At 38.1% G+C, this 27,545-nt stretch overlaps 1 protein-coding gene across 6 annotated transcripts in view; it reads left to right on the top strand.

Annotated features, from left to right (window-relative positions):
- The window catches only part of NPNT (nephronectin), an 82,274-nt gene that overhangs the window by 25,799 nt on the left and 28,930 nt on the right, over positions 1-27,545 (top strand). For 4 of the 6 annotated variants that reach the window (XM_019829143.3, XM_011281808.4, XM_011281807.4 and 1 more), the window contains 7 exons: positions 7,066-7,158; positions 11,432-11,524; positions 16,550-16,669; positions 18,836-18,955; positions 20,559-20,693; positions 20,987-21,109; positions 23,268-23,645. In XM_019829143.3, the coding sequence (XP_019684702.3) occupies positions 7,066-7,158; positions 11,432-11,524; positions 16,550-16,669; positions 18,836-18,955; positions 20,559-20,693; positions 20,987-21,109; positions 23,268-23,645 (1,062 nt within the window). The remainder of the gene's footprint in view (positions 1-7,065; positions 7,159-11,431; positions 11,525-16,549; positions 16,670-18,835; positions 18,956-20,558; positions 20,694-20,986; positions 21,110-23,267; positions 23,646-27,545) is intronic. The other 2 variants (XM_011281810.4, XM_011281809.4) reach the window with 1 other exon arrangement.

The following is a 27,545-nucleotide window of genomic DNA, read 5'->3' as shown; positions in this document are numbered from 1 at the left end:
AGATAGCAGTTATATACTTCATTAGTGATTCAGAATCTGGGATCTGTTACAGAACAAGCAATGGAGTGGGATTATGGCAAAATATTCTGGTTACTTTAATTTTCTTAAATTATAGATCGCGTTCTTAACTGTGACTTTTCTTTCCTGAAAATGTAACTAAAATACCTTTACATCTTTAATCACTTTGACACTTTTACCCCTCTCATCCTTTCCTGCGTGGTGTTTTTCCTCTCCTCTTCTAAAGCCCCTCAAAATGTTAGGTTTTCTGGCTTTTTTCTTAATATAAGAACTAGTGGATTGACCATGAAACTGGGGTAAGAGTTCTTTTCTGGTATTGGGCAAGTCATTGAACATTCCATGCCTCCACTTCTGTGCTGGTAACATGAGGATAAAGTCTGTCTCTTTCCTGCCACATATGGATATTGTGAGGATGAATTTAACCAGTCATATAAAATGAGTTCTGTATTCCTGAGAACATTTAATACGTAGTATTTTATAGTGATAACAATCAGGGACATTTTTATTTCAGTTTTTACTACACCAGGAATTGGGATTTGGAAATCGGATAGTGGACACTAGGATACAGGATATTAGGAAGCCCGCAGAGTTGTTTTTCTCTAGAGATCTTAAAATCTGGAGGATTCTTTCTTCTGGATTTTGTTGTACCTGCCCTAGGGAGTAGCACAAGGTCCTTTCCAGTGGAGTCCTGTGAAATTCTGCCTCCATTTCTTCAGGTCTCATGAATAAGTACAGCACCGAGCTGTTTGCCGCTTCTTTCAGCAATTCTCTCTCTTCCAAGGCCACTTGCTTTTTGTAAAAGATACTCCTCATCATATGTTCCTGTTCTCAGAACAATGAGTTTTTTCCATAGCTGGGTTCTCTGAAGCTTTAGGTGTAACGAGAGCTCTCTGCGATCTCCCTGTTTTGTAGCCAGTCATTCTCTTGCCTACCCTTACATACCTCTGTGTCACCTTTGTTTCTAAATTTCATATCCTGGAGGACAAGGTTCTTTGTTCTGCTTTGAATAGTGCTGTATCTGACCAGCAACACGATGTAGATGGCAAAAATTACAAATGATTCTTAGGACCCTGAAGACAATCTTACTTACATTAGAAAATCCTTCTCAAGTTACCAACAACACCTGAGGTTGAGTTGGTTGTTCCCCTTGTCTCTCCGCTCCCCACCGCTTGCTTGGGCATCTCAACAGGTCCTCAGGTTTTCACATGTTGATACTTGACTCCCTGCGTGATTAGTTTACATAAGAAATATTATATAGAACTGATATGGGAGTTTAATTGTCCCCTGACTTATTTGAAAACTCATTACATAGCAGTGTCAGAAAACTGTTCAATTCTCAGGAGCCCAGCTATATCAGTTAGGATGAATTTCTAAGAGAAAATTGTAGATTGCAGTCACACAGAAGGCATGGGGGCATGTGACATGAAAGACCTATGTCTGCTTTGCCAGTTGAGTCGTGCTTCTTTTTCTAGTTAAAACAATGACAGAGAGGTTATTTTAAGGGCACTTTGGAGATTATGCTGCAAGAATGCTAGTACATTTTGAGAGTGATTGCCCATTTGGGCTTCATTCTGCCATCCAGTTTTGGCGGGAAAAACCTGTCATTCATTGGTTGTCTGATCCTCACCTGACTTTCATTTACTGAGCTGCTATACCATATGTGATACCAGAGGAGAGTAGACCTCCAAATATGGCCCAAGTTCTTGTCTCTGACTCACACGAAGGCCAGAAAAGCAATGCTGCTTTTTCTGCTTAACCTTTAGCGCCAACAGACACAAATTGCAAATTTCCAAATTCCAGTTTCCTCCAAATCAAGTGTATCATCTATTTTTGATGTGTTTAGAAGATCACTCTAAAGTGGACCACTTACTCTTTTGATTTTTTTTTTTAACCCCTGACCTGCTGTCCACAGCAGATTTTAAGGGTTGTTGTCTGCTGGCTCCTGAAAGCTCACATTCCAGTGGAGAGGGTTACCAAAAGGGGGACCAGTTTAGCAGAAGTTGGAATAGTGTTTCTCTAGCCTCAAGATGAATACGTATTTTTGATCTAATTCTTTAGATTTAGGAATGAAGTTCTTTAGCTACTTCTATGATTATTTGGTTAAATTACAGGTATAAAATAAATTTGACAAGTTGTTATTCCTTTATTAGGATCTATTCATAACATTTCTGTCCTAAATGCGTACCAAAGAAAACATTTGCTGGCTTGCTAATAAACACAGGTAAAGTCAGATTCCATAACTTTGTGTTCAGGGATAATCAGTTAGGAATTGTATTTGGCTGCAAATAACAGGGGCACAAAGAACAGTGCCAGCATGGTTATTCAGGGTTAATATTGTGACTTCTTGCTCTGTACTCTTCTCCCTTCTCAGGATCCCCTCATGGTCATAAAGTGGCCAGTGTAATTCAGCCATGACTAGTCAGCCCCCTTTTGAAGTAGCATTCCAAAAGCCCTACGCAGTAACTTCTGTTTACCTATAGTTGGCAAGAATTTAGTCACTTGGCTACCCATATCTACTAGGGAAGATAGGGAATGTTGTTTTCCATAGCCAACTCATTCCCCACTCCCCAAATGAGCAAACAGAAATGCCATTCACTTTTTAAAAAAATGCTTATTTATTTATTTTGAGAGAGAGAGACAGTGTGAGTAGGGGAGGGGTGGAGAGAGAGAAAGAGAGCGAGAAAGAGAGAGAGAATCCCAAGTAGGCTCTGCATTGTCAGCATGGAGCCTATGTGGGGGCTCCAATTTATGAAGTGAGATCATGACCTGAGCCCAAGCCAAGAGTCAGTTGCTTACCTGACTGAGCCAGCCGGGTGCCCTGCCATTCTCTTTTTAAAAAGAAGGGAGAAATAGATATTTGCAAGCACCCAGCAAGATTTCTGCCGCTGGTGCCTTTTATGATCTGCCCTAACCCTTTGGCTCCTCTGCTGTTGTAAGCACTTGAGAGTGGAGCTTCATTAGCACACTTGGCACTGGGAACCCCTTCACTTCCCTTCCCCCGTATTTTATGCATATTCTGAAAGGTTTTTGTCTATCAAACAAACTAGACTTTAAACTAAAGGCTGTAACAAGAGATGAAGAAGGGCATTATATAATAATTACAAGGTCTATCCATCAAGAAGAACTAACAATTATAAATGTCTATGCACTGAATATGGGAGCCCCCAAATATATAAAACAATCACAAGCATAAGCAACCTTATTGACAAGAATGTGGTAATTGCAGGGGACTTTAATACCCCACTTACAACAATGGATAGATCATTAGACACATGGTCAATAAAGAAACAAGGGCCCTGAATGATACATTGGATCAGATGGACTTGACATATATTTAGAACTCTGCATCCCAAAGCAACAGAATACACTTTCTTCTCGAGTGCACATGGAACATTCTCCAAGATAGATCACATACTGGGTCACAAAACAGCCCTTCATAAGTATACAAGAATTGAGATCATACCATGCATACTTTCGGACCACAATGCTATGAAGCTTGAAATCAACCACAGGAAAAAGTCTGGAAAACCTCCAAAAGCATGGAGGTTAATGAACACCCTACTAAAGAATGAATGGGTCAACCAGGCTATTAGAGAAGAAATTAAAAAATATATGGAAACAAATGAAAATGAAAATACAACAATCCAAATGCTTTGGGATGCAGCAAAGGCAGTCCTGAGAGGAAAATACATTGCAATCCAGGTCTATCTCGAGAAACATGAAAGGCTTTTGTCTTCCATCCCAACTCTCAGCCTCTTAACCTCTAAGGATTTCTTCAGATCACGATTTCCTACAGGGGGCCTTTCCAGGATCTGCAATCATAGCTGTGACTATAACAGATTATGACCGTCCTGCCCCTCCCCCCTTTCTTCTTGCATCTCCTCTCTCTGAATTCTTGGTAAGTTTTGGCCAGTATATTCCAGTTCCATAGTTAATTTTTCATATCCTCGGTGACTCTCTCATCCTCCCTGACACTCACCTAGTATAATATATGTATATAACAAATGTCCAATGCATGTTTATCGAATTCCATCACAGACCTGATGCAAGAGAATGGGAGAAGGTCCTTTTGTGCAATATTTTTCAGAGTGTTTTCTTTTTATGAGAGAAAATGATTGGTTACATCAGCATTATGAATATCCTATTCCGTTGGTAGCTGTTGGCTAATACTTAGGTCATTAGTTACTTTAGTGAATAGTCTGTTGGATGGAAGTACAAACAGCAGTTTGTTTGAAAATTACTGACACTGTAAACATGTAAGAAACATTAACAGTCTTGGCCTTTTGGAATGTGTGCTTGTGATGTGCCTAAGATTAGGGCACTCCACTGAGAACAAACAATGAGAAAGGGAGGGGGACAATCAAAGCTTTTGTTCCTGTACAGCACCTGAAAGTACCATAAATGGATGGTCATCAAGCTGTTCAGGGGGTCAAAGGCAATAAGCCTAGGCACCTAAAGTTTGTTTGATAATGTGTCCTCTTCTAAATACATTTTTCATGTTTTTAAGTGGTACTTCCCAAACTACTTTTTCATGTTTTTTAGAGATATTTTCAAATTCCAGCTATTTGGGGGGATTATTACTTCGACTTACACTTACTGATTTTGAGAAATTTACTTTATTTTTTAAATTATGACACTCTGGGTGCCTCAGTGATAATTGATTTGTTCAGGTTGTATTCATATATAAACATTAAGATTTATGGAAAATCTTTTAATATGAAAAAATTTTTAACATGCATTTCTTGGTTATGGGACCTGGAAATAACATGAAGAATAGTTTATTTCTGGGACCTGTTTTAAAAACTGCACATAAACCATCCACTCGTGTCCAGTTGACTGAAGAATCGTATTGAAGACCCTCCTAGACGGTTCATTTCTTCTCAAAGACCTGAACAAAATTGCTTCCTCTTGAATTTCGTGCCATGTCTAAAATCAGGTTTTAAGAATTTTCCAAGTGCAACTCTCTACCATTTACACTTTATACTCTGCTCATCCCTTCTTTCTGCAAGCTTTTTAATACTTGCTGAGCAGCACTTAGGATTAGTAGTGATACCAGGTGGGGTGACAGACAAGCAGGAAAGGTTTGAAGTAAAACTGGCAAATCAGCACTGTAGAGTGCCAGATGAGGGAGAGGTCAGCAAGGGCTGAGTGAGGAACTGGAGGAAACACCAAAAAATAACTAGCACATTGGTTTTACAGGAGTGGTCAAGTTTTGAAGGAAGTGATGTTTGAGAATTGTGAGGGAGGAAACTAGGAGCATATCCCAGAATGGACGCAACCTTGGCTGCTATGGGAAGTAACAGGTGTCAGGGACTTTAGAACGCAGGGTCATTGTCGACTACATTCCCCTTGGTCTCCAAGAGGTGTCCACTTCTCACTCAGTGCTCACTGAAGCCCCTCTTTTCGTGTCACAAACAAATCATGCCTTTCACATGTCAACTAGACTTTCTAGTCCATCCCACATAACATCACCAAGTTAAGATCCTTAGAATTTTTATTTTCATCAGGTAATTATCCTGATGATGATGATGATGATGATGATAAACTTCCAGAAACTTCCCATTTCCTGTAGATACCGTGTATTTTCCTCAGTCTGAAATTTAGGGAACATCATCATCTGATACCACTCACCTGTGATGGTCTACATCTCATTTTTCCATGGACATTAAGCTATCTCTTCACTGCCTCAAGTATCCCCTGAGTAAATGATAATTTATTTTGCCATATAACTCTCCTTACCTTGGAGAGTCTTCCCCTTCTCTGTCTACCCATGCTTTAAGAACCAACTCAAGTCTCTTCTGAGGCTTTCTGTACAAATCTCTGTGGATATGATTGTGTGACGATTTCTTCACAAATTTCATACATGCCACCCATTTTTCTCATAAACAAATGTTGCCCTAAGTGAAAAGTGATTGTTTTGTCTTTTCATCTACACTGTAAGCTCTTTGCGACTAGTGACAATGCTATACAACGAGTTTTCTTCTATTTTAGCATCTCGCATACACTGTGCGCAGATTGGGCGTAGAGCAATGTTTCTTAGTCTGGCACCATCACATTTTGGGTTGGATGATTTGTTTTTGTAGGGGACTATCTGAGCATTGTAGAGTGCTTAGAGCCTCCCTGTATTCTACCTGATAGATGCCAGTAGCACCCTCTCCCCAGTATGACAACCAAAAATGTCTCTGTTTATACCAAATGTTACATAGGGGACAAAGATAGCCTCAGGTGAGAATCACTGGTATAGAGGAAACAGAATAAATTCTGACCAGTGTCTTGGCAGAAATGGAAGACTGTAAAAAAGCTTTGAGTGACATTTTACAGCATTTTGGAATCTTGAGGAAAGACCAACTCAGTTGATAGAAGATAGTAGTTGTAAAATAGAACTCTCTGTTTGCTGTGATAGACCACAGCAAGGGTGTAGGCAATTGCAACACACCTAGGGTTAAGAAAGATCAAGGTGAAGTGGATCTTAAGTTGAAGTTCCAGAAATACTGAATTTTTAGTTTTTACTTTATTTGAAGCCATTTCATATTAGAAATAGCATTTCCAATAAAATAGATATTATTTAATGAGAAATTTATCTGGAGTTCATACATACCCAATATCTTTGGACTAAAAACTACTTTTGAAGCATTTTGGGGGGAGTGAGTTTGAAATTACAGGTACAGGTTATTATAAAGTTGCAACTATTGACAAGTATCAGTTGTGTTTATTCATAGTTTTACCTCTTTTTTTTTTTTTTTTTTTTTTTTTTTTTTTTTACTGCTTTAACATTATACTTAAGTTTAGGCAGTTTTCCAGACCCAAGCGATACACACACACACACACACACAAACACACACACCCACCCACCCACCCTACATGTATGTGAGAGTATTTAGTCTAACAGTGCTTACCACACTAAGACATAGTGAATTTATATATTTCTGCTATTCTGTTGTAAGTTCTTAGTCTTATCTTTTATTATCAGACTACTATATGACATAGATGCTATACGGTTGATGTTCAACTGACCTAGAAGTAATGCATTAAATCCTCTCTTCACAGCTGTATGCCAACCACAGTGCAAACATGGTGAATGTATTGGACCCAACAAGTGCAAGTGCCATCCTGGATATGCTGGAAAAACCTGCAGTCAAGGTAGGAAAACAGACATAAATTACAATCACAAACCCCCTCTATTTCTGCCTAATATAAAAATTAGAGGTTCTCATGCCAAACCACTTTTCCACGACTGCTGTTTCTAAATGTGTGAGCTGCCATGTTCTGAAAGATAAAAATGTAATATGAAATCTTAAAATGTATTGCATCAGAGGGCGATTAAAAGAATTTCATCCTCTTATTCATTGATACTAATTAAAATACACATTTAAAGAAGAGAAGCACAGCATCAGTAATGTAGAAGCCTTCCATTCTGCTCATCTTTGTTTCTCCACTAACTAGTTGGGAAGCTCTGGCTGATTTTTGGCCTCCTTGGACCCCTGTCAGGTGAAACACCTTCAGTACTCAAAGTTAGGTAGGAGTTTGAGGTCCGTTCAAACTCTGAGCCCTTTGGTTTTTGAGATTAAATTCCATTCAACTGTTACCAGATTGCAAGAGTTCCTCTGAGAAATAAAGATTTTGACTAATTTATTTTTGTTTTAAGTTGTTTATAAAAGCAGGTGTTTACTTAGCACCGTGCTCAGGTAGTTTACATATATTATCTATTTTCATTATTACAGTGTCAGGAGGTAAAGTGTTATTTATGATAATTAAATGATAAATAATAGCTTATTGTTATTTTTCACTTAAAGAGATATCAGGGATATTAAGTATCTTGTCTAAGTTCACAGAATTAGTTGGTGAAAGATCCAGTATATGTCTATTTAGGACTGTTGGCCATGTAAGAAAAGCTGGGGTTAGATTTCACCAGAGAGATACAAGGATAAGAGTCAATTTTTACTTATTTCTTAAATGTAAGTAATATGTTCTATCCTTTTTAGTGTTGAATGAAACAGTTACATGGGGCCTGTCTCATAGATAACTTACTTGACCTCATCAGATATGGAAATGATATTTTTGAAACACTCCTGTTCATCAATATCTGATACTCCTTGATATGCCTCATGTAAACTCGTGACTTATGGGCATAATTTCCACAACAGTACAGAAAAACTTATGTTTAAAAGTATATGTAATTATTCCTGAACTGTCAGAGGAAATCCATGCTAATGAAATGTGACATATCCAATGGTAGGAGAAACTGTTATTCTAAAGTATGTTCTGTATTATCTGTATTATTTGATTAACTTTTTTTCCAATGCTTCTTTTATGTCTTATAATATTTTTTAACTTGGAATTTACCAAACATACCTGGATAGTCTTTTTGAAGTAAGTGGAGTTTTTATGATCTCAGTTTACTCTTTTAAAAATCCATTTAATTTTCCTTCCGCAGTCTAAGTTTGCAAGTAGTGACACGTTCAGTTCTGATTATTGAGTTCTCAATGTGTTCATCTTAGAGTTCCCACATGCTTCCTTTTTTAAAGTGGTGAACATAAACTATCAGAGGTTTCATCAATATGTCAGTACCGTAAAACTTTGTTGTCCTGATGCCAGGAATTTATACAAAGGAGGTTATTATAAGAAGCCACTGTTGAGATTGCAAAGAAATTCATTTAAATTTATTTTCAGGAGCTACATCAACTTTAATATGCTTCAAAGACACTGAAACTATTATTGTAACAAGGATTTATCTCTGGGTATCTCCTATTTTCAGAAAAACCAGTTTATCATGTACTTTTTACTGTAATACATACCTGTTTCTCTAAAGACAAGTTGAAATTTACTGAGTTGAAATCTTGCCTCCTAAAACTATATTCCTTAGGGGGGAAGAGGATTTCATTAGTAGCAAAATGGGATTTTACACCCGCAAAAAATAGTGCGGACACTGAAAATGTAATTTCAAGTCCAATCTTGAATATAAAACCACAGCTTACAGTAAACATATGTTTTTGATTATCTCTTTCTTTGCCTTCCTTACCAAAAAAGCAATTGTGACAAGTTCCCAATGGCATGGTTTATAGTGTTTGAGAGCAAGAATCCTTTTTGATCTCTGATTTCTAGATTCCTGAAAACTATTATTAAAATGACTTGCACATGCTAAGTGCACATTAAATATTTGCTAAATGAATGATTGTTGCATATAATGGCTCTTGGTCCTGAACACCATACTTGTAAGGGCCCCATGCAGTTGTGCAGTTGCCCGGTCCAGCACTGTAGGCAGTCTCTGAGTCTGTGGGCTGAGAGCCCTCATCAGGGTGAGAGGCAGCTGTGGAGGAGCTGGCTAAGTGGGAGAACTGTCCAGAGACACAAGGAAATGATATTAGAGCAAATTGTCTATATCTGTTACATACCAAATTAATGTAGACTGTTTTTATCTGGCACATACATTTTAATAAACTGGCAAATATGCCTCAGAGATATTGGAACTCCCAACAGGTTTCTTTTTTCTTCAGAAGAAATGTCAAGAAGAGGTATATTTGAGATGATTTCATAGAACTGGAAATTAGCTTTTCATTGAAAGTAGGTTTCTGTGTAAGGCAAGTATTCGCTAAAAAATTTGTTGCAAGTTGTGTGATGTAAGAAATAACCTCCTGCAGACTTGATTGGTGGAGTGAACAGCTTGTATGAACGACAAACATTTAACAAGTGCTTCCAGAGCTACCTGGGGGCAGCCAGAATAGCAGGGCAAGCCCACTTTGCAACTGGCTTAAGTTAACAGCCTTGTTGCAGGATTGGTGTGAATCTGCTGTGGGTGGCTTGCTTTTCCCTTTGAGTCATTTCTGGATCTGTGATAGCTAGATCACATGTAAAATCATAGGCTTGGTCTGATCATTAGCACATTCTATATGGCACATGGTACCTTTCACAGTAATGAAATGCTAATCCTAACTCTGGTTTGCTTTTCCTCCACCGTATTTTTCTGGTAATTTTTATTCATGCATACTCTTCTCTTTGAGTCTCTGTACCCATACCAATTCTCTTTCCCCTCAGCCAAAAAATAATACTGTTATAGGTAATAATCTTTTTATAACTTTCCAATTAGGGAATGATTTTTATCATGTAATATGTCCTATCATTGCATATTTTCAGAAATGAAAGATCTATGTTCTTGAATGCAAGAGGTGGGCCCCCTTACAACCAGAGCCATGGCTGGGGTTAGGGTTGGCAACCAGGAAGTGCCATGGGCAGATCCACCCACAGTACAGCGATCTCCTGGAAGGGTTGAGTTGAGGGCACATGGTCAGATATGGGTCAGGCTTAGGGTTTGGAATCAGGAGCCAGAAGATTGAATGGACCACGGTTAGGTAAGTTCTCCTGATCACCCCCTGCAGCCCCATCCTGGCCCTGGAAATGGTACCATGCAATTCTGGCTTATATTAAGGGCTTATAATAATTTCAGAAGAAACAGTTTATAAAATCAGTTCCTAATGTTTTGACAAAGTTTATGTTTCATATGTTGAATTCCTCACCCCAAGATCTAGTATCTCGTAGCACAGAACCAGACAGTACATTTTGGTGGCTTAGGTAAATCTGAAAGTTGATTGCCTTCCTTAGGACAACAGTCTAAATGCTATACCCCTGGGTAGTAAGGTAATTCCAGATAGCCTTACTTTTTAAAAGATGTGTGGTTTCAACCCAGAAACCAGTGTTCATTTAATTGGGAATATTAACTGGTTATTAATAGTATGAAAGCCTTGAAACAGGATGCGATTGCCTTTTTGACTCTACTTTCGAGTTACTCATCTTATTTTGGTAAGTTAATAATGGCAAGAGTTAACCTCTTTTGTGGAAAGCTTACTGTATATTCCTACTAAGTGTGACCTAAATGTAACACGAGTTCTTACATGTGAATAACATTGGTGAACTGTCATGCTATTTATTTAAAAAAGCTCTATGCAAATCATAAATTTGTGCATAATTGTGGAGTATTTTAAACTATTGGACAACATAATAAGGAAAAGTCTTGATTGGACATTTAAGACTTCAGTGTCAGGTAGACTGTAATCAGTATTTGTATAATCGAGTTTTCTGTCTTTGTCAGTGACTACAATCAGGCTTTAAAAAATGACCATCTCTTTTTTAGTGATTTCTCTAAAGATTGGTGTAGGAATGATGTATGTGTGTGTGCATGTGTGTAAAATGTACTTGTGTTCTTGGGAGGCAAGATGGCAGTGATAAATTTTAAGGAAAATAGAAATTAAAATTAAAAAACCAAAAGAACTAGAAACTGATTTTTAAAAAGCATGTACAGTATCCTTTTTGAAATCCACCAACTTTATGTAATTGTTTAATATATACTTATAAAGATTTTTAGGGCTAAAAATGACATCAGTTCAAAGTTGACTCTTATTACCTTCTTCCTGGTGTGAAGACGAACACTTCTACCCAACTCCTCTTGACCAAGGCAGTGAACAGCCTCTTTTCCAACCCCTGGATCATCAAGCCACAAGTTTACCTTCAAGGGGTGAGCGTGTATTATCTCAGGTGGTTTGCTCTCCCACCTGCACGGCTTCCTGCAGTTTCGTCACTTTTTGCAAATATCCTGAAGACTAGCCCCAGGAGTACCCAGCCTTCGGCGTCCTGAGCATGTGACGCAAGCAACAGGAATTGTCACCTGGTGCTGATTCTCTGTGCTCTAAAAAGCCTGGAGCCTCCACTGTCCTTTCACTGCATTAGAAATATCATTGCTTCTCTTCTTCTTTTCTGGGCTTCCGAATGTTTTCTAAAAGTCAAATGGCAAAATAACCTTAATTTTAATAGGTGAAGTCAGGAATTCCAAAGCAACTGAGATTAGGATTTTGATGACTTTTGCTAAGTAGATTTCAGAAATGATGAAGTCCTCTCCCCTGCCACCATATCTGGAGAATAGAGTTTTAGGTTACCTGGAAATCAAACCATACATTATTAATTTCATTCTTTTGATGTACATTTTGTGATATTAGAAAGCCTAGGTTCTGGTTCAGTATAGCCTTTAAGTGGCTCTGTGATTATAAGCAAGTCATTTAGTGTGTCTGAGTCTTAGCAAACCAATTAGTAACGGGGAGAGAATTCTTGCCCTGTTCACCTGTAGGGCTGGTGTGGGAACAGGCATACCAGAAATACTAATGTTTTCATTATGATGAAGTTTTGTACGAAAGTTCGGTGGCAGCATGATTTTACAGTTTTTCTTCTAAAAGACTGTATCCTTTACCCACTCCTAAATTTAGAAACTTAGAATGACTGAATTAAAATAGTTTAAATTATTAATTAGTTTCTCTCTGCTGATAGCAACTTAATGCACTTGTGTATCTTCTGCATAAAGAATTAGGGCGATAGAAGTAATTTCAATCACTGAGTTTTAAACAATGAAAGTTATGGCAGTTGAATGACATCTCTTTGCCTGTGACCTCCACGTTAGATAAAATGTAAAAGGTTAAATTTCTGAGACGTTGCCAAGTTTAAGGGTCAAAGAAGAAAAAAAAAGTCTAAATGTATTGAATGGAAGATTATTTTCCTTAAAATCCATTGGGTTATCTTATTCAGTGAATCTATTCTAGATTTTTTAGGCTATTTTTCAGTGTCTGCATGCTAACAAAATTTCTGATTCTTTTTTTCCTACAGTGTAATTATAATGCTGTGCAGCTTGCATTTTTGTTCTGGACTCTGTTCTTACTCTCCCCTCCACCCCCCCATCCTACCTTCCCAAGCTCCTGAATCCATCAACCTGCTTAAATATACGCCTCACTGTAATAGATGTGCTTTAAGAATGTATATGTGATAATTGAAGCATTTGAAATGTAAGTGGTTTAATTGTAAAGTGATGTCTTTTGATGTGATAAAATAGGTAAATGACAGAATTAATTTTTTTATTGTAGAGTTTCCTTATAATTTATATTACAAACTTCTAGAGAAAGAACAAGATTAAAGTGAATTTAAGTAAATACACTAAAGTTTTCTTTCCTAGGTTCTTTCATCACCTTTAAAACTGATTTGAGAAAGTGTGATCATGTTCTTTATATTGTTCTACTTGTTAAATTTTTTTAACATTTATTTTTGAGAGACAGAGACAGAGTACAAGTTGGGGGGTGGGTCAAACAGAGAGGTAGACACAGAATCTGAAGCAGGCTCCAGGCTCTGAGCTGTCAGCCCAGAGCCCAACGTGGGGCTCAAACTCACTAGCTGTGAGATGATGACCTGAGCCAAAGTCAGACGCTCAACTGACTGAGCAACCCAGGTGCCCTGTTCTACTTGTTATTATAGGAGAATTCGCTGCAAATTGGAAGTGGTGTTTTTGAATTTCTGACTTGATAGTAAGACATGTGTTACTAGGTCAGTAATCTAAGAGGTTTTGGAAGCAGCACATATTAACTCAATTTTGTAAGGCATTTGGTCAATAAGAAAATAAAGCTATAATAATCATAAACTAGAAACCCTGAAGAAAATTGAGAAAAAAAGAAGTTCATCACCAGGACACCAGATGCTTTTAATCTTTTGAAGCTCCCTGCTTTAGCAGAAGTCTGATATTTGGTAAATATTGATAACACGGATTATTGTGGAATTCTATTTCATAATTTCTGCAGTGGTTTTTGTAAGGGTCAGTGTGAAGTTTTTAGGACGCACATGCCTGTAGCAGATGGAGCAATGATGGCAGTCACTGGAGACATCGACACCAGCCAGCTGTCAGTGGGTATCAGCCACTCCATCACCAGCTGTTAGAGTACAGCTTTCTCAGATTGCTTTCAGCGTATTAGATATTTATGTGTCAACTTAATAATAGTGAAGTAGCCAACAAACGTCTCTGCATTTACCCATTGAATGCTGCATGTTTATTTCCTCTTCCATATTATTTCATACGGATTCCCAGGTGGGGGATTTGTTTTTGTTTGTTTTTGAATTATGACATCTTGTTTTTCACTTCCTTTCGGCTTCATGATTCTTAACCCAAGAGTACTCTTTTTCTCATGGGAAGGGAAGGATAAATTTGGACTGAAGATCACTGGCAGCCCCAGTCTGGATCATGAAAACTCTCATAGCAATCTTGAGGGGTCCTTTGTTGGTCAAGAGTGGAGCTGCCATAACTTGGCTTCAGCTTTAGTTCATGGACAGTGTCTAAAGAAATTTCCATCAGCATAAATATCCCTTGTATAAGCTGCTTAGAGCTGCAGACATCTGGCCAATTTCCATCAGGAACCCACAGAAGTTTCTGTGGCTCTTTAAAAATAAACCTAAGTGTTCTTAATTGACACATTTTATATCCATCAATAACTTTCCCTTGAAATATAGAACTCAGTCTTAATCTATGGCTTTATTGTACTGTTCATTTTTTTTTAATGTTTATTTTTGAGAGAGAGAGAAAGAAAGTGGGGGGGGCGGGGCAGAGAGAGAGAGAGAGAGGAAGACACAGAATCTGAAGCAGGCTTCAGGCTCTGAGCTGTCTGCACAGAGCCCAAAGCGGGGCTTGAACTCAAGAACTGCAAGATCATGCCCTGAGCTGAAGTGCGATGCTTAACTGACTGAGTCACGCAGGCACCCCTCTACTGTTCTGTTTTATATTTGCTTAGTGCAAAAAATATTTAAAACACAAAGCCTTTCTCTAATAATGTGCTCAGATTTAAATACTATTTAAATTTTTATTTTAAATGTTTTTATTTATTTATTTTGAAGAGGGGGCAGAGAGAGAGAGAGGGAGAGAGAGACTCCCAAGCAGATTTCCATGCTGTCAGCACAGAGCCCGGTGGAGGGCTGGGTCTCTCAAACCGTGAGATCATGACCTGAGCCAAAACCAAGAACCAGACACTTAACCCACTGAGATACCCAGGTGCCCCTAAATACTATTTAATACCAACCAGGAACTTATCAAATCCAGGTGCGAAACTGCAGGGATGTATGGATATATTGGGAATGATAATTAACTTCTCTTAAAACATGAGAAAAGATTCCCTGACTCTAATTTTTAGTAAATACTGAAATACAAGTTAGAAGAATATTAGAGGTAGAGTGAATTTCTTTCTCTTTCTTCCTTTATTTAAAATTTTTACTTCATGTAACAGAGAAGTCAAATTTTTGGTTGATACTATAATCTGCAAAGCACCTTCCTTGAGGAAATTTAAAAAATATATATTTTAAAATATGATTCTGTTTTGAATGCCCTTGACCGGGCATGAGACAATAAAGTAGAAAACTGAAGAAAGCATGGGAGATGATGAAGGTATCTGGTTTCCTTATTTAACCTTCCTAGGCTTTGCCCAGCTGGGGACCTGCTCACTGTTGTGTTAAGGTTAGAAAAAAGACCATGTTGGAAAGTTAGTAAGATACGAAAACATTTGTAGATGTAACAACTATTAGGTGGTTTTAAAAGCAGTGTAATTTGGTGGTTTCATTAAATGAAATCTATAAATTACCAGTAAACGAGCAGATCAGATTTAAATTCGATTAGCTTAAAACACCTTGTCACTAGATATACCTGTATTTCTGATTTGATGACATGAATTAATAGATAATTTATCTCATCAGGTGCTTATGCTGATAGTTCCAGACACAGTAAACATGTGGTCGTATTTATTTTTAATGAAGTCTGTATTTTGGGCATTAGTATTTCACTTTGTCACTATGAATTTTATGTTCACTTGAAGCAATATTCAACTTGGGCTAGAAAATTCTTACAATGTGAAGTTTATTAATTTTATGTTGATATTTAAATGGACAAACCTAAAATACATAGTAGTCCACCATGTATCATCCAGTAATATTTCCAAATACCTTTCTTAACTGCCCAATGAAAACATGTTGGAGGGTAGGATTTTTTGTTTATTTTGTGACCTGAATACATCAGTAAAACAGGAAACTGAAATTTCTTCTTTAATCTGAGATCAGTGTAGAGAATCTGCAAAACTGAACAAGAGAAACCACACTAGTGATCACTGTAATTCATGAGCTCTTATCCTCTGAAAATAGAGCTTTCCTTTGGAAAGGCCAAAGCAGTCTCATGTTTTAAAATCTGTATACTTCCTGTAAACTAAGAAAGGCTCACAGAGTATTTTTAAAACAGAAAGAGATTGAAAGAGCAAGATCACATAGTCAGAAGTGAAGCTGGTAGGAAACCTAGATATTTGGAGGATATTGGAGTCAGGTAGGTGGTAGGCACCTCTACCCATGAGGCGGATAGTCGTCTGCTCTTTCTAGGGATGATCAGGTAGGCACGTGTCTGTGAGGAGAATTTTTCAAATTGTCCTTTGTGGACAAGTACTCTGTAATCAAAGTTCCAGAAATTCACACAGCCCTCTCATTGTTATAAGGTCATTTCTGATGGAAAGTTCTTGGCTACCCCTAGTGTAAAATTAACCTTAAAATTAAGATGGTGTAAAGAAGCTCTATCTCTTATGAAAATTACTGGTTACAGTAGCTTGACCTTCTTTTCTCATTTATTCTTTAATATAGAGAGGTATTTTAAATGGTTTATATTAGTGTTGAGGTTTTCTCATTTTGTTGCATCAACCCCCATTCTTTCCAGATCTAAATGAGTGTGGCCTGAAGCCGCGACCCTGCAAGCACAGGTGCATGAACACTTACGGCAGCTACAAGTGCTACTGTCTCAACGGATATATGCTCATGCCAGATGGGTCCTGCTCAAGTATGTCAAGAATCTTAACTGTTTTATAAGTGCTCTGGCTTGATTTCACATGGTGCTCTGATAGGGTGTGCGAAAATAGCCTCCCAGGCTGTCCTAACCAGGATGTGAGCATGTATTTATATGTGTGCCTAAAGAATGGAAAATAAAAATAAAAATTGCCCTTTTACGTCTCTAGCATTATTTTACCATGGGTGTCCGCGTTAAACTGATTTGGAAGTGGTATTTAGAACAAGAATCGTAAACTTAAATGTGTTTTCTAATGTTTTTTCCCCAACACATTTTTGCCTGTCTTCTAGCTAGGCAAAGAACTGCTCTAGCCGGAGAAGGAGCATTCGTACCTATGTGAGGACTGTGTTGCTGTTCACAAGGACAGACACTAAACTGTTAGATGGTAGAGGATCCATCAGAGGACCCAATAATGCTTGATTGAGTATAAACCATTCATAAATACCTTCTCACTTCACGTTTACATTTCTTTATAGTCGTCTAAAGACTAAGATATCCCTTTTCTAAAAAACAAAATCTACTTCAACTGAAAAAAAGAAATGATTACAGTAACATGAAAGTAGATTTCATGTCTTTGTGAGAAATGTATCGTGTTTTCGTACTATCATTTGGATGTGTTTATAAGATGGACAATGCCCCGAAGGCTGTAGGCTGAACATTGAATTGAGATGGTGTTTATGTAATACCATACTGACAATGACCTATATAATGACAATTGACGACTTGATTTTCATTTTTACTGAGTTACCTGTTAAATTAGCTAATTATAAATTAGTTAATTACCTGTTATCTCTCTTGAACTGGGTTGCATTTTATTAGAAAAGTTGAGCTAATCTTAGTTAGCATTGCATATTTAGCATGGAACCTTTAGAATTAGGTGAATTCATGTTTAATACTATGTGGCAGTGATGCTGGAATCCTCCAACATTGTATACCTCAGTGGGATGTTTTATGTTCCTAGAAAAATTTAGTGGGAGATTGAGAAAGTTAATTGGATGTTTTAGTTAAGACTGGCATTTAGCATGAGTAATCTGGAAAATTACCTCAATCTTCCACTTTTCCTTGGCCACTGGAAAAATTTCCAGATAATCTACGTGAGGTAAAGTTTTAGATTTGTCTTTTAATTTTTAATTTTTAATTTTTATTTTTTTCATATATGAAATTTATTGTCAAATTGGTTTCCATACAACACCCAGTGCTCATCCCAAAAGATGCCCTCTTCAATACCCATCACCCACCCTCCCCTCCCTCCCACCCCCCCATCAACCCTCAGTTTGTTCTCAGTTTTTAAGAGTCTCTTATGCTTTGGGCTCTCTCCCACTCTAACCTCTTTGGTTGTTTTTTTTTTTTTCCCCTTTTCCCTCCCCCATGGGTTTCTGTTAAGTTGCTCAGGATCCACATAAGAGTGAAAGTTTCTCTGTATGGCTTATTTCACTTAGCATCACACTCTCCAGTTCCATCCACGTTGCTACAAAGGGCCATATTTCCTTCTTTCTCATTGCCACGTAGTACTCCATTGTGTATATAAACCACAATTTCTTTATCCATTCATCAGTTGATGGACATTTAGGCTCTTTCCATAATTTGGCTATTGTTGAGAGTGCTGCTATAAGCATTGGGGTACAAGTGCCCCTATGCATCAGTACTCCTGTATCCCTTGGGTAAATCCCTAGCAGTGCTACTGCTGGGTCATAGGGTAGGTCTATTTTTAATTTTCTGAGGAACCTCCACACTGCTTTCCAGAGCTGCTGTACCAGTTTGCATTCCCACCAACAGTGCAAGAGGGTTCCCGTTTCTCCACATCCTCTCCAGCATCTATAGTCTCCTGATTTGTTCATTTTGGCCACTCTGACTGGCGTGAGGTGATATCTGAGTGTGGTTTTGATTTGTATTTCCCTGATGAGCGATGTTGAGCATCTTTTGTCTTTTAATTTTTGAAATGCATTAAAGGTCTTCCTCAGATGATAACAGAGCTGGTTCACTTCTTAATCTTCTTGATCCCTGGGGGGTAAGGTCTTTCCGTCCCTCTGTTTTCTACTGTCTTTAGACTGTTGGATAATTGAGGCCTTTTTGTCTTCATTGTTGATTCAGTGTCAAGTTAAAAAAAGTCATATAATTTGTCCTCTGCCTCTCTGAGTCAGCCAGTCACACTCTTTCCAGGTGCCCTGACGTGCTCCATGGCAAACTGTCAGTATGGCTGTGATGTTGTCAAAGGACAGATACGGTGCCAGTGCCCCTCTCCTGGCCTACAGCTGGCTCCTGATGGGAGGACCTGTATGGGTGAGTTGTAAAATCAAGCGTCTCTGTCAGCAGCCTCTCTAGGATAAAAGGACAAAGGGAAAGGTGATGGAGTAAGGAAATGAGGCAGTTACCTACATCAGGCAATTAGCTATCCTTCAGAAGATAGCATGTGTCTCAGGAGAGGACCTCTCTCTATGAATGGAGAATGGACACCTTATTTCCCTAAAAATGAGGGACGGGGGGAAGCTTCGGGCAGAGGAAACCACATGTGCAAAGACTTTGAAGTTTAAGAGAGCACAATATTCAGGAAAGGCAAAGGAGCTCAGTGTTTCTAGAATGTTAAGAAGGAATGAGTGATAAAGCTGAATAGGTAGGCAAGGATAGGTTATATATGCTGTGCTAAAGAGTTAGATTTTTTTCTTGTAAATTAGGAAAACAGTATAGGATTGTGGTTAACCGTCTGGGCTTTGATTTCAAACCTAGCTCTGCTGTGTGCTTGATATGTAGCCTTAGGCAAGAGACTTCCTTTCTTCGAGCTTGAATCTCCTCATCTTTAAAATGGGAGTAATGCCGTGTAGAACCATTATAAGGATTGAATGGGATTATATATGCGAAGAGCTGAGCAGAGTACCTAGCATGTAATACGCTCTCAATGAATAGAGGTATTGAGTGATTCCAGAGAGATTTATTAAGTACTTTCTATATTTCAGGCCCTGTGCCAAGTGTTAGGATATATAGTAGGGGACACGGCAGACAAGATTTTGGTCCTCACAAAGCTGATAATCTAATGGGAAGACAGAAAAGAAACAAATATCCAACAAAATTGCAAACAATACTAAATGTTAATATGAGGTTTTAAAACCATAAAAGGTCTATTTTAGAAAATAATGGTAGAAATGATGCAGGGCACTGCACTGGAAGAAGAGAGGCTGACCTGTGTGAGGTTTAAAAAGAAAGAAGGCCAATGTGGCTTCAGTACAGAGTGAGCATGAGGGGCAGTGGCTTGCGTTACAGCTGGTGAGGTACATAAGGACTACATAGTTATTGCAGGGTGATCACAGACATTGTGAGGAATGAGGATTTAACTTAAGAAGCAAGTGGAAACAGTTGAGGAGTCTTAAGCATGGTAATATCCCAATTTTATGTTTTAATAAAAGATTTTGACAGTTGAGTGGGAGTGCTCTGGAGGGGGTAAGATTGGCAGGGAAAACACTGGTTCCGAGGCTCTTCCAACAGTCTAACCAAGAAGATTGCAGCTTGGACTAGAGTAGAGGTAGTGGGTGAAGAGAAGACTAGATGAGTTCCGATCACTTTTCAGAGGTAGAATTAACTGGGCCTGATGATTTGAGGTTATGGGAAATAGGGTTGTCAAGGATGCTTCCTGTTTCCAGTTGGAGCAACTAGTGGATACAGGTGCAATCTCTGCTGAGCTATGGTGCGAGAGCAGGACAGCTTTGGTCAGGAGGATGCATGGAAATTTGGAGGTGTGGAATTTATGGTGCCTGTCAGGGCAAGCAGCTGGATAACATTTATGATGAGCCACTCTGTTCCAGGCAGCTGTGTGCGGACATTTATTTTAAAACGATCGCATCTGAACATGGCGATGCTGCTCCTCTGAGACGCAATTGATTTATGTTTCTAGATGTTGATGAATGTGCCACCGGGAGAGTGTCCTGCCCTAGATTTAGACAGTGTGTCAACACTTTTGGGAGCTACATCTGCAAGTGTCATAAAGGCTTCGACCTCATGTACATTGCAGGCAAATACCAATGTCACGGTAATGAGCCCTGACCGTCATTTTGTTTTGTTTCTTCCTGTGGTGCGGGAAGCTTTTTTAACTGGGCTGGTGATTGGGATGTTAGACGCAGGGGAGGGTACCGGCCTTACATTAAGCAGAAGTCCAGTTCAACCACTGGTAGTCCTGGATGTACATGTGCTTTATTTCTCCCGTGTATCTCCTGATTTTACATGGACCTTTCAAAAAAATTTTTTTGGAGATTCTATATAGTTTTGCTGCCATCATACTCCTCTCCCGGATAAACTCCCTTCTTTTCCCACTTCCTGATGCAGATATAGATGAATGTTCCCTTGGTCAGTATCAGTGCAGCCGCTTCGCTCGATGTTACAACTTGCACGGGTCCTACAAGTGTAAATGTAAAGATGGATACCAGGGCGATGGACTGAGTTGTGTGTGTAAGTAGTGCTTATCTCCCACCTTTCAATTCTAGCAGGATATATGGAATTGCACAAAGGCAGTTATTGGGGAAGATGAGGAACTAGATTAATTATCAAGAAAGTATCATTTTTATAGCTAATAATATAGTCTATTTTCTGCAATCAAATCACTTTACTCAGGTATTTAAAAAAATTAATGACTCGGTAATACATTCTTTTTTTTTTTTAACGTTTATTTATTTTGAGAGAGAGAGAGGGAGAGAGCGAGAACAGGAGCAAAGGAGGGGTCAGAGAGAGGAGAGAGAGAATCCCAAGCAGGCTCTGCACTGTCAGTACAGAATCACAATGGGGTTTGATCCCATGAACCATGAGATCATGACCTGAGCTGAAATCAAGAGTCAGACACTTAACTGACTGAGCCACCCAGGCACCCCAATGCAGTAATACATTCTAATCTTAAAAGCATTCAATTCCTGAGCTAAAACTTCTCAATAGCCTCTGTTTGGCTGGCAAGAAATTATGGAGCTCTCTCTGAAAATCAGATATTGTTATAATCAGAAATAAAAGTTTGTCATTAACATTAGATTATGACAGGAAGAAAATATGAATATATTCTACGTCTTTTGTTCCTCTGTTTTATGTCTCCAAATTCTATTAAAAAATCATTCTGATATTTACTCTAAATTTAGAACTGTTTTTGCTTTTTAAATTCTTACAAGTTCTGCTTAGAGTATGGCTATGTTAGTTGATAAACATGAAAAAAATAACCTCCAAGATGCAAGTTTTACAAATCAAAGACCATAATCTTGTATATAGTTCATGTGACAATAGATAATTTTTAAATTTTTGGAGTAAAATATTTACTGAAAATCATGAGCCATAAAATCATGGGGATTAAGGGATTTTTGAAGGGTCATGTAGTCATACTCCCAGCCTGGAATGAATGTATCATTCCAGGAAGATTAACTATTAATTCCTTTTGGTGAAGATAAGCACACACAAAAAAAAAAGATTCCACAGATAATCACAGTGACCTCTGAATTTTTTTAAGTGATAGTATAAATTAGTAAAGGGGAAAGCAAACCAAGTTTAAAAATATACAGAACATTTAATGAAAACATTTTGCATGAAAACAGATGAACATACGGGAAGGGGTAGGAAGAGAAGAGAGGAAAACTAACCACAAGAGATTCTTAGTAATAGGGAATAAACTGAAGGTTGACGGAGGGAAGTGGGTGGGGGAATGGGCTAGGTGGGTGATGGATACCAAGGAGGGCACTTATGATGAGCACTGGGTGTCGTATGTAAGTGTTGAATCACTTAAATCTACTCCTGAAACCAGTATTGCCCTGTATGTTAACTAAAATTTAAATAAAAATAAAAGAAGGAAGGAAGGAAGGAAGGAAGGAAGGAAGGAAGGAAGGAAGGAAGGAAGGAAGGAAGGAAAGGAGGAAGAAAATGTTTTGCATGAGTTGAATTTATATAGAGTATGGAAAAGTATTAGTCTTTAGACAGTTTGAAACACGATTTTATTATATGGGTGTGCTATAGGGACACTTAACATAGACTCTCAACATACATTTCTCATATTTTAAAAAACTTAGAATGTTTCTGCATTTAAAAAAATCTCAGTGATGTCTATTTCCATTTTACAGAGACTTGAAATTCTTTGTGTTTTAAATAATACATATCCCTTACAGAAATACCAATATAACTTCTGCATATATCTGCAGGATGGATATATGTGTGTATGAATACATATGTATATATCAAATACATATATACACAGTTGTTATTTGGAAAACAGTATGACTTACAGTAAGGGAATATTTTAAATGTGAAAAGTAAGCCTAGTTGGCATTAGATATTCTAATGTGTTTTTCACAATTTGATTCCACAAGTGACCTTTTTTTTTAATGTTTATTTATTTTGAAAGAGAGAGAGCACACATGTGAGAGAAGCGGGGGGAGGGGCAGAGAGCAAGAATCCCAAGCAGGCTCTGCTCTGTCAGTTCAGAGCCCGACATGGGGCTTGAACTCACAAAGTGTGCGATCATGACTTGAGTTGAAATCAAGAGTCAGACATTTAAGCAACTGAGCCACCCAGGCGCCCCTCCACAACTAAGCTTTTAGAGAGAGATGGTCACACACTAATTTAAATTCTTTGACTCTTTCAGATATTCCAAAAGTCATGATTGAGCCATCAGGTCCAATTCATGTACCAAAGGGAAATGGTACTATTTCAAAGGGTGACGGAGGACACAGTAATTGGATTCCTGATGTTGGAAGTACTAGGTGGCCTCTGAAGACACCATATATTCCTCCTGCTACCAACAGGCCCACTTTTAAGCCAACAATAAGACCTACACCAGAGCCAACACCGCAGCCAACCCCACCGCCATCCACAGAATTCGGAACATCACCAATAACAACCCCGGAAAGACCAAGCACCAGACTAACAACTGTACTGCCAGTTGCCACTACATCTCCAAGATGGATTACAGTTGACAACAGGATACAGACAGATCCTCAGAAGCCCAGAGGAGATGTGTTCAGTAAGTCATATAAATGTTAGCACATATTGGGTTTTTTTCCAGTTTTATTGAACTATAATTGACATACAGTGCTATATAAGTTTAAGGAATACAGTGTAATGGCTTGACTTACATAGATCGTGAACTGATTACCACAGTAAGTTTAGTTAACATCCATCATCTCATATAGGTACATAAGAAAAAAATTTTTCTGTGATGAGAACTCTTAGGATTTATTTTCATAACAACTTTCATATAAATCCAATAGCAGTGTTAACTGTAGTCATAACATTGTACATTATATCCCTAGTACTTATTGATCTTATAACTGGAGGTTTGTACCTTTTGACCACTTTCCTCCAGTTCTCCTCCCCCTACCCACCACACCTGGTAACCACAAATATGATCATTTTTTGTAAGTTTTTTTTTTTAAGATTCTAAATATAATATGTGAGGTCATATAGTATTTGTCTTTCTCTGACCTGATTTAACATAATGCCTCAAGGTGCATCCATATTGTCTTACATGGCAAGATTTTCTCATTTTTTAAAGGCTGAATTGTATATATATTCCATTGTGTATTTATACCACACCTTCTTTATCCATCCATCCATTGATAGACACTGAGGTTGTTTCCATGTTGTGGCTATTGCAAATAATGCTGCTGTGAACATGGGGGTGGAGATATCTCTTTGACATGGTGTTTTCATTTTCTTTGGATAAATACCCAGAAGTGGAATTGCTGGATCATATGGTAATTCTAGTTTTAATTTTGTGAGGAACCTCCGTACTGTTTTCCATGGGGGCTGCGCCAATTTACAGTCCCACTAACAGTGCCCCAAGGGCTCTCTTTTCTCCACCTCTTTGCCAGCATTTGTTATCTCTTGTCTTTTTTGATGGTGGCCATTCTAACAGGCACAAGGTGGTATCTCATGGAGGTTTTAAGTTGCATTTCCCTGATAATTATGGACGTTGATTCTCTTTTCATTTGGCATTGCCCATGTGTGTGTCCTTTTTGGAAAAATGTCTATTCACAACCTATGCCCATTTTTATTTGGATCATTTGGGGTTTTTTCCTGTTGAGTTGTATGAGTTCCCTGTATATTTTAGATATTAACCCCTTACCAGATACATTGTTTGCAAGTATTTTTCTCCAGTCCGTAGTTTGTCTTCACTTTGTTGATGGTCTTTTTTTGCTGTGCAGAAGCTTTTCAATTTGATGTAGTCCCACTTGTTTTTTATTTTATTGCTTGTGCTTTAGGTGTCATATCCAATAAAATCATTGCCAAGACCCATGTCAAGGAACTTTTCCTATGTTTTCTTCTAAGAGTTTTATAGTTTCAGGCCTTAAATTCAAGTATTTAATCAATTTTGAGTTAATTTGTGTGTGTTGTATAAGATAAGGGTCCAGTTTCATTCTTTTGCATGTGAACATCCAATTTTCCCAGCACCATTTGTCGAAAAGACTCTTTTCTCCATTGAGTATTCTTGGTTCCCTTGTCAAATATTAGTTGATCACATATGCTTCAGTTTATTCCTGCACTGTTGATTTTGTTCTATTGGTGTGTACATCTGTTTTTATGCCAACACCACACTGTTTTGATGACTGCAGCTTTATAGTATAGCTTGAAATCAGGCAGAGTGATGCCTCCTGCTTTGTTCTTCTTTCTCAGGATTGCCTTGGCTACTCAGGGCTTTTGTATTAAGCACGTTTTTAATCAGCCCTTTATAATGACATTTCAATCATAGGCCATGCCTTGAATAAGAATGAAACTTATAAAAAGAATTAGCTGTACAAAATATAAGTCATGTGTCCTTGTTAAATGTTATAAAGAACTGTATAAAAGGCAATCAGCTGGGTAACTAACAATGTGTGTAGCAATGAAGGGAATATCATGAAGTCATGTAGTGGGTCATAGCTCCTATCCAGTGTGAGAACTCTCCTAACATGTTCAGATCTCCTCAAAAACTCTGAGATGGGAAGCTTGCTATATCAGTGCCATTTAACTTTTAATCTAATCATTCATTTAATCAGTGAACATTTTTGAGTGTGTTTTAGAATCCCAGGCCCTGTATTAGGCATTGGATTTACAAAGATAAAACAGAAAATGTATAATCTTGTTGGGAAAAGATCGTCACCCTGAGGATAACTGGGGTAGTGTGTCGGTGAGAGAGATTTGTGTAGCACTTTATGGAAATAGAAGGGGCACCTAATCAAATATTTATTGAGGGCGTATTTGGGGTGAGGAGGGCTTCCTGAGTGAAAAGGGGCAAAGAGCGTGAGAAAAGGGAGGCACTGCAGTTCATGTAGACAGCACACCAAAGGCAAAGGAGTAGGAAGCAGCCTAGCATAGGCAATAAAGTGCCAGTAAACCAGAGGGTTGGGTCAAGGATTGAGGAGAATCCCCTTCTGCTACCCCTTCTGTTCGCTGTGACTGGTGGTTGGATCTGGAATCTTTCTCCCAGATTTTCAGGGGTAAGTGGGTAAAGGATGGTGTCACCCATGAAGATAGAGGCTACAGGTAAAGCCACAAGTTCTTTACCTGTAGAAGGAAGAGGTTGCCTTATGACCAGACCAAAATGTGCCATTTTACCACTTGGAAATATTCACCCTGTATTTATCCATTTGTCACGTTTCACTGTGCTTATTCTTAGCCACCTTTGTGTTCACTCCTCCTGTCTCCTCTTCTCCTCTCCCGGTACTAGTTTCTTCTTTTCCTTTTCCCATTCCTCCGTGATGGAACCAGACCTTGCTCCCTTATAGTGAATACTTTTGCAGTTGTTTACCAGGTGAAAAGAATACTGGCATTTATGATCTTTTTAAAAGAGAAGACATTTCTCTTTGCTTGTGTGTGACTCTCAAATTTTCCTTCTAGGTCATTGTCCATTTAAAGAGAGATTGAAATTCTCTAATTCTGATGTAGTTGTAATTGTGTGTGTTTTGGGCAATAAATATAATTTTTAGAGGAATCAGATGGTAGATCTAATATGCACTTATCTTTTACTTGAAAATAATATATTTGTAATTTTTCTACTCTTTCCCTTTCTCTTGCCCTCCTTTCTTCTTTTTCTTTCTTTGTCTCTGCAGTATCTCTATTTTACTCCTCTACATTGTTTTGTTTTCATCTCTTTGAGATCATACAGTGGGCTCTTTATTCGTGGGTGCTTAAAGTACATATAGTACTTCTGTTATTCTGTTGCCTTAACGTAGGGTCGTAAAAACTTGGCTACGTAATATATAAAGACATTGTAATAACATAGATATCAACATCTTTCTGAGCCTTTAATTTTTTCTCTTTTTAAAAAGTATGTCTTTCTTTCCATTATTCCTCTCTCTATCAACACACATGTGAATTAAAAATAAGCAATCCAATCGAGTTCACCGATCGAATTTAGCAGGATAAAATTGGGGAGACATGGGTTCTGATGATGTTTGAGAGCACTCATTCTAAGAGAGTGTGGTCTTAAAGACATGCCCTGGAAAAGAATTACTTTGATCGGATGCCAAGGTGGTTGCATTCCACAGATAGCATTGCTGCCTCTAGACACTATTGCCCCAAATTAGATTTCACCCTCATTTCATCTTCAGCTATAGCTGCTGGTTACCGTTAGCACGTAGGAGGGTATTTTGGACACTTCTTAATTTGCTCTCTTGTGATTATAGCATATTTTCTGAAAAAGGGGAGGATTCTAAGTTTTTAACTGAGGGCAAACAACTAGTGTTTATTCACTGTGAAAACAGAGAGGAACCTTAGCACTGTTTTAGTTCAACACCATCTCTTCGTTGAATATTTTCTTTACATCTGGCAAAATAATTTCTTGAAACCATCCTTCTTCTCTCCACGGATCTGAGAATAGAATTTGGCTCTTCTCATTTCATAAATTGTCAGGTGATACTATTTACAACTGCTGTTAGGCAAT

This window comes from Felis catus, chromosome B1 (assembly GCF_018350175.1).
Source record: "Felis catus isolate Fca126 chromosome B1, F.catus_Fca126_mat1.0, whole genome shotgun sequence".
NCBI lineage: Eukaryota > Metazoa > Chordata > Mammalia > Carnivora > Felidae > Felis > Felis catus.
The sequence above is the reverse complement of the archived record's forward strand: the minus strand, read 5'-3'. Positions and strand labels throughout refer to the sequence as shown.